The 7870-nt window shown below is 46.5% G+C and overlaps 1 protein-coding gene across 1 annotated transcript; it reads left to right on the top strand.

The window, feature by feature from the left end:
* The first annotated feature begins 627 nt into the window (after positions 1-627).
* On the top strand, positions 628-6392 carry lipg (lipase, endothelial). Its single transcript, XM_008295171.1, has 10 exons — positions 628-933; positions 2004-2194; positions 2424-2603; positions 3555-3666; positions 3757-3975; positions 4136-4378; positions 4573-4693; positions 5124-5351; positions 5444-5548; positions 5656-6392. Exons 1-10 carry the CDS (start codon positions 849-851, stop codon positions 5666-5668), a joined length of 1497 nt encoding a protein of 498 aa, XP_008293393.1. The 5' UTR covers positions 628-848; the 3' UTR covers positions 5669-6392.
* The last annotated feature ends 1478 nt before the right edge of the window (positions 6393-7870 follow it).

The following is a 7870-nucleotide window of genomic DNA, read 5'->3' on the forward strand; positions in this document are numbered from 1 at the left end:
GTGGCGTTATTGTGGCGGAGAGCCTTGCGTGAGTGCGCCCATTCTTCGCCTCATCAATTGAATCTGGTCGGTGAGCTAAGCTGATGGTTTGGCGGCGCGCCAGGCAGAGGGGGGGGATGATGCTTTCAGGGGGGAGGGTCCCTCGCCAACACTCCCTCCCCACACACACACACACACACACACAGCAACAGAGCCTTTTAAATATTCCTAGGAGCGACATTGTGGTTTCCTATGATAGGAAACTGTTTTCTTTGCTGTCTTTTACTGTGAAGGGTAAAAACCAAACCGTAAACACGCCCTCTGTTCCGTGCGTAATTTGGTGCCACGGGTGGTTTATTGACTGGTGTATTTTTACACATTGTTGGGCAACAAAGCTGTGACTTGGGCCTATATGACCTTCATATCAACACTGAGTTCTTACCTTCATGGCGGCTTGCGTCACACCCCATAAGGGTTAAAACACGCGCAACGTGAGCAGCCTACTACGACTTCATTGAAGCTTTGCCACGCCTTCAACGTAAACAAATGGGGGCTTGACCAATCAGATCCGCGATAGATCAGCCGATGATCAGATGACTGAAAAGGGGAAACTATTTAAAACTCTAATGACACACTTGATGCAACTTTATACATTTCTGGAGCCGCACTTCCACACAGGCGCGCAACTACAAAAAACGCACCGCCGGCTCCGTTGCTCTTTGTCACCGCTGGATTAAAAAAAAAAAAAAAAAAAGCCTCCCTCCCGCACCGCTCTCAGCAGCAGCAGAGCAGCAGCAGCAATACAAAAAGACATTTTTATATATTCCCGGGACGCTTTTAATTTCTCCACACTCGCCTGTGACTGAGAAATGAATCATAAAGATCTTTTACTGTGGATTTTCCTGCAGTGCGCTTGTTTCTCTTCCGCTGTTGGGGAAAACGCTGTTCTTAAAGGTAAGAAATGGCTTTGTGTCTATTGTTCATTCATTTTTCTCCTCATTTCTTCCTCAGCGTGAAAGGGAAGTGTGACAATCCAACATCTTATCCAGAGCAAACAGCGCGCTGAGGGACAAACTAAATCATGAAAGGGGGAAAAAAATGGAACAAGCAGCGTAAATCTCTAGTTTATCCATATTTCCGCTTGATTAATGTGCTTTTTTTGGGACTGTTGGGCTTAATTACGAATACGAACAAGTGTGGCGGGCAGAGTGAACCAGAAAAACCGGGGATGGATTCAAAAGACTGCGACGTGTCCTTTTTGGGAGAGCAGCGGGAGTCTTGAAGCAAAGCTCCAAGTGGAAGACGCACAACGCCACGTCTGTGTGAACTATTTGGAAAGATGTTCTGCTGAATCCGCGTTTTACCAGCAGCCCTTTTTTTACTACCCGGCTCAGCTGAAGTCATTTTAGTCTGTGTGGCCCATTACCAAAGGGTGTTGAGTTCACGCTGTAGCCCACAGATTTGCGCTTTATAAATAAAACCGGCTTGATTTCATGAATTCAAATGTGACGCTTCTCCACCCCGAGATCGACCCGGACTGGTTACATTTCATTCATCAGGAACACAGCGAGCGCAAATAAACGCCCTAAATTTGAACTAATTAAAAAAATAAAGCCTTTATTATCAATATTTCCATAAATATGCTTTTTTTTCTTCCCAACGCGTAAACTGTCAGCATCATCTTGCTGCTTCCAAAAAAGGCTTCTTGCATCCGTCAAAATGCTGTAATTATATCGTTTTAGCCTCAGTGCGTTAAAATCTGATATAATTACGAGCTCTGGCTGCAGCTGTGGTAAAGAGAGGATGAAATAAAAGACGGGTGGTGGTGGCATGTTGGCTCTGCGCCTGCGTCTTGAGTCCAACTCGCACCCAACCGGCATTATTGTAACAGATGTTGGCTGCAAAAAAGCAGGTTGACTCGGTTTCAAAACTGAATCACATGTGGGAGATCAGTGTTTTGTTTTATGCACAAACGAGAAGAGGATCAGTTTTATTGAATATATTGTGTCATTTCCCCCCCTCAGGTCAAGATAGTGGATTGGATGAGTTCTCAACAGACACAAAGGCTCTCAATGGCATGATCAAGTACAACATGAGGAAGAGCTTAGACTTGGACCAGGAGGGCTGTTACCTGCACGCTGGCAAGAAGGAGTGTCTAGAGGAGTGTGGCTTCAACGCTACAGCCAAGACAATCTTCATCATCCACGGCTGGACGGTACACAAGCACTGTTTTTGTCTGATTGTCCTGAATCTAGTTGTATATCTGGGTGACGGCTGATTAAATGCAGCCTCACCTCTGTAGAGTGAAGGTAGCTGAAGTGTTGCTGGAATTTCTCATGTGAATGTTGGACTGTGTGCAGAGAGTCAGACAGAGGTCACCGAGTTAAAGCCTGCATGAATGAATGAGTGAATAAACGGCTCCTGTTTTGGGTTTCTTCTCTCAGATAAGCGGGATGTTTGAAAACTGGATGTACAAGCTGGTCTCTGCAGTGATGCAGCGGGAAAGCCAGGCCAACGTGGTGGTGGTCGACTGGATACCCATGGCTCAGCAGCTGTACCCCGACGCGGTCAACCACACCCACACCGTCGGCCTGGACATCGCCGACATGCTCAACTGGCTTCAGGTGTGTACAAGGACATTTATGCTTCCTCTCATGAATCCTGTTTGAGTGTGTTGATGAAACCGGGGCGACTGCACCAGCGGTTTCTATTTGGCATCTTATTTAAAAGAGGGGGAAGAGAAAACTCATCTGCTACCAGTTAATTGTCACGCTCCGCTGCACACCGGACTATCCCCATGCCTGAATCGCTCACCCCTGACATAGTGCTGTCTTACAAAGGCCAGGTGTCTGGGGTATGTAGGGCAGCGATATAAATGGGCTCATTTCGAACTGATTTATGGTGCAGTATGTGATCTGAGCACTTTGAGCAAGTGGATTTACTAATGGGTGATAAAACTTGCCCCCTTCTGTCTTTTGTTAGAGCGGTTTAAGAGGTCCCAGCTTTTGTGAGCGTAACATACATGTTTAGCTGCGTGAGAAGTGAAATGTGATGCTAAATATCCCTTTTTTTTTTCTTGTCATAATGTTGTTTATTTTTGGAGCTTCAAATCCGCCCCCGAGGCTGTAGCTCAGTTTCTTTCTGGTCCGTCATCTTTGCAGCTTAGCATACTTGATATTTTGCTTTTAATTACCTCTTAGATCAGTGTTCATCAGAATCTAATAAGGATCGGTCTGTTTAGCACATCTGAGGCGAAGACAACAATCCCCATTCAGCAGGACTGTCACAAAGTTGGACCAGAGCACAAATAGCAAGTTAGAGAGGATTCAGGCATCCTGCCACGTAGTTGTAAACGTAGACAAAGACTATTTCACGGAGACAAACCGAGACAGATGGTGGAGGCGCTGTTGCATGGAAGGGACTGTCGGGAGATTCTGTTCGGGTTAACCGGGCTTGGCTCAACTCATCATCGCTGGCTGTAATCCAGGATTTGTCCAGTGTGTGTGTGTGATCTTGTGGGTTAGTATTCAGTGGCAGCTGCTGATATAAGTGTTGCATCTTCTCTTCTCAAACAGGATGAGCAGCAGCTGCCTCTGCAGAACGTGCACCTGATTGGCTACAGCTTAGGCGCTCACGTAGCCGGCTACGCAGGGACGTACGTACGAGGGACCATCGGCAGGATCACTGGTAAGTCAGGTGCAATGCAAACCGGCAAAAAAGAACTCAAAGTCGGTGCTGCCTCCTTTGCCTGACCTGTCCTACCTTTACTACCAATAGGTCTGGACCCAGCAGGACCTATGTTTGAGGGTGCAGAGGAGCAGTGGCGCCTCTCCCCGGATGACGCCGACTTCGTGGATGTCCTGCACACGTACACTCGAGAGGCTTTGGGCGTGAGCATCGGAATCCAGCAGCCAGTTGGGGACATTGATATCTACCCCAATGGAGGCGACGTGCAGCCCGGCTGTGCTCTTGGCGACGTGCTGGCAGTGGCAGGAGGTTAGTTCTTCTGAAAATGGTTGCATTTGTAGGCTCCAGAACTACCATTTAAATGGTTAAAAATGTTCTATTCCCACCTGACCTTCAGCTGTATCAATCATGCCTCAGGGCTGTTGGTAAACTGTGGCTCATTTAACCCACTGTCCTCAATTTTCTCTAGATTTCATGGCGGTAATGAAGTGTGAACATGAGCGAGCTGTGCATTTGTTCGTGGACTCCCTGATGAACAAAGACCACATGAGCTACGCCTACCAGTGCACCGGCCCGGATCGCTTCAAAAAGGGAATCTGCCTCAGCTGCCGCAAGAACCGCTGCAACCACATCGGCTACAACACCAGGAAGATGAGGAAGAGGCGCAACAGCAAAATGTACCTCAAGACACGTGCGGACACTCCCTTCGGAGGTGAGATAGCGTACTGATACCGCTCTGTTTTAACTGTTACTGCCATGATCTGTACTTCCTAGAGTAAAAGTGATAAGCAGCAGTTTCTTATCTGCAACCTTCTACATCAAACCCGTTTTATGACGCCAGTGTAAACTACTACTGTACACACCTCAACGGACAAAACATTAACTCCTGTGTGTTTTTCCTTTAAGGTTACCACTACCAGATGAAAATGCATGTGTTCAACAGAAAACAGGCCGACAACGCTGATCCCACCTTCCACGTCAAGCTGTACGGCGCCCACAACGACACAGAAAACATATTTGTTGACGTGTAAGTTCACACTCTAAATCCTCCTTGCAAAACCAGTCTTTTCTTGTGTTGCCTAAACATGAGAATGCATTAAATCACTTTAGCAGCTTAGCTGCAGTCCTCCTGAATGCACAGTCTTGTAGCTGCGCTGCCTGCATGTCGCACTGAGAAGCACACAGACTGCTGTGATATAAATTTGGAATTTGAACTTGAGTCATGCTTGTACTGACCTTTCCAAAGTGTCAGTCAGTGACTTGTGACGTTCAAGCTGAGAGTGAAGGAGGAGCTCCAGTATCTTTCCGTTAAAGTTTTTAAAAGCAATGCATTAGCGGTCAAACACATATCAAGCTATTTGTTTTAAAAAATGCTCGACTTGAACACACAGCTGCTAACTTTCATGCTCAGTTTTCTGGGCACCCGGCTTACCTCAGTTTCTCTTCTCTTTGCACAGCTACGACAACACAATCGGTCTGAACCTGACAAACACCTTCCTGGTGTTTACTGAGGAGGACATCGGGGACCTACTGAAGATCCAACTGAGCTGGGAAGGAGACTCTGACTCCTGGGGCTCCGTCTGGAAGAACATCAAGAAGTCTTTGTGGAGCTGGAACACCACGGGCTCCAGACCCGTGCTGCAAGTTCGGCGGATTCGTGTGAAAGCCGGAGAAACGCAGAAAAAGTAAGCTGAGAGGGGCAAAGCTGCCGTGGTGCAGGATTAGGCTTCATCGCTCTTGTGAAACATTGACTAAGGTTGATCTGTGTGTGTTACAGGTTTACTTTCTGTGCCCAAGACCCTTCAAAAACCGACATCTCACCAGGGGAGTCGCTAACATTCGTCAAGTGTCGTGATGGCTGGGAAGTGAAACCAAGAAAACGGTACGAAACGCAATAAAACGATGCATTAAATGGTACTTGATGCAGCTGTGAATTAAGAAAGAGCCGTAGTGCGGTGTGAGTGACTCTTCTGTGTTTCTGGTCAACAGGCTGCCAATGTAACAGCTCGGCACTTCCAACAACCAATGCACCGTCACCATGGGGGACCCAACATGGATCAGAGAGAAGCACCGCCTTCTCTACATTTGAGCACTTTTTGTAGGAGGATTGATGAGCGCACGGTGGAAAGGGGCTTTCCGTTCCCGTTGGTTTCTGGAACTGAGGAGTACGGGGTCTGTCCTGCATGCGACACAGCTGCAAAACGGGGTGCGGGCTGAAAGCAGCGGCGGCGGCGGCGGCGGTGGCGGCGGACCCTGAGATGTGCTGAGATGGCGTCAGGAGTCACAGAACGTTCCTTTGTGTGGACTAGTGAAGTAGAAAACAGATCTGTGCCAGAGGACGCACACCAGCAATTGTAGTCGCTGTACTGTACATTTTAAAATATATTTTTTATTTATGGAAAAAAAGAAAATGGAAGCACTGCAAGACCAACGTTATTTATCAGAACACATCCCATAATGAAGCATATGTTGAATGAATTTCTTCCAAACGCAGTATTTTGTGTGTATGTTGGTGTGTGTGTGTGTGTGTGTTGTGACCGAGGAGTGTGCCTTTCTGCTGAGAGAGATTACTGATACACTGAAGGAGATCCCTGTTCTCACTGCATACAATCATTCTGAGGTTCTGTGCATCGTGTTACTGTATGTGGCTTATTTTCGGGGTGTGTCTGTACATAATGTAAATAAGTTTTTGGAAAAAAAATAAATTCACTTGTTATTTGTAGAAACCGTTTCCTTTGGTCTGTCCTTTAAACCATCGCAGGAACTCTGTGGCTCTCTGAGATGCAACCGTGACTTCCTGTTTTGCACAGCTGGCAACACGCGAGCTTTGATTTGCAGCACGAGATGATTTTTAATTTCTGTTTATTTTGATGTTTCACTAATCTAAACCAACTCCGAATTTGCAAAATGAGCACGAGGAAGCTCTGTGGGACTCAAATTATCTTCAATTTGCGAGTCAACTTTATAATTTGCATGTGGGCACACACTCACAAATGACTTTGGTGAAACTGACGCCTGCACGTGAAGCAACTTATTGTTTGATGTAACTCCTGTAGGGATGAGGGTTCATATCGGAAGGCATAAAATATGTAAAAGTTGCTCAACACGTTTGCACAGTTGCAGAAGAAACTGTGCAGCTCCACACAGCCCTGGGGGATATTTGTGTTTATTTTTGTTGTGCTAAATCCTGTGGCGACCTATACGTTATACTTACTTTGCATCTTAAGGATTTGTCACAATCTTATTTACACTCACCCCTCTAAAGTGGAGGGTTTAAGGATAAATACGCAAAACTCGAACACTTTTCAGCTTATCTAAGTTAAAAAAACTGTCGCAATTTAAACTGAATTTTTTCCGCCTGCTGATTTGTTGTCGCACGTGTTGATACTCGGAGTCACATTGTTCGTTAGTAATCCTGTCTTTCAACACAAACTAAAGCCTCTCCGCATTATTCTCGTTGGATTGAGAGTAGTAGGAATTCATTTATGGCAAAAAGCATTCCTGAGCTATAATGACACATCTGTATTTGTTGGAGCACGAAACAACATCCCTTTCTTCTCCCCCTCCCACCCGCTCGTTTTGTTCTGAACCATGTTGGAGAAATCCGATCACACGTACAGAAATATTTCGTGTCACATCATCCTCTGCCCTGTCATGTTCCACCGAAATGCCTGGAAGGTTAGTAAGAGCAGGAATGTCTCTCGGTATGTTCCACGTAACATCAGGTGATGATCTGTTGTGGCTGCTGCCTGCTGATCTCCATCAACTTCTAGCCCTCCTGTGTGTTTTCTGGTTGTAATTACCTTCAGTGTTGCTCTCGTACAAATCTGTTGACCTATTTTCCCAAGGCAGACAACACTCTGCACACAAACCCAACAAGTCTGTGTGCGACTGGGATCGTGGAGCTGCTGCGCCCCGACGCTCACCAACATACCACCCAGCGTTGCTCTGGTGACTCACTCCATAGTGATGGAGTATCCTAATGCCTTTAATGCCGTATGCCTGCTGCATACAAGAAACCACAGCCTCTTTAGTCACTGTCTGGACGCTCGGCAGAGCTTGCTTTCATTAACTGGAAACTTTTGAGTATCGGGCTTTAGCCAGATGTAAATAGCACCGACAGAATGCGAAGCTGGTTGCAGCAGAGAGAGAGAGTTTCAGAAGCCTTCGATGGTAAAAGTAGTTTAACAGCTCGTCGCAGAAC

This window comes from Stegastes partitus, unplaced genomic scaffold (genome assembly GCF_000690725.1).
Source record: "Stegastes partitus isolate 25-593 unplaced genomic scaffold, Stegastes_partitus-1.0.2 Scaffold1027, whole genome shotgun sequence".
In the NCBI taxonomy this organism is placed as follows: Eukaryota; Metazoa; Chordata; class Actinopteri; family Pomacentridae; genus Stegastes; species Stegastes partitus.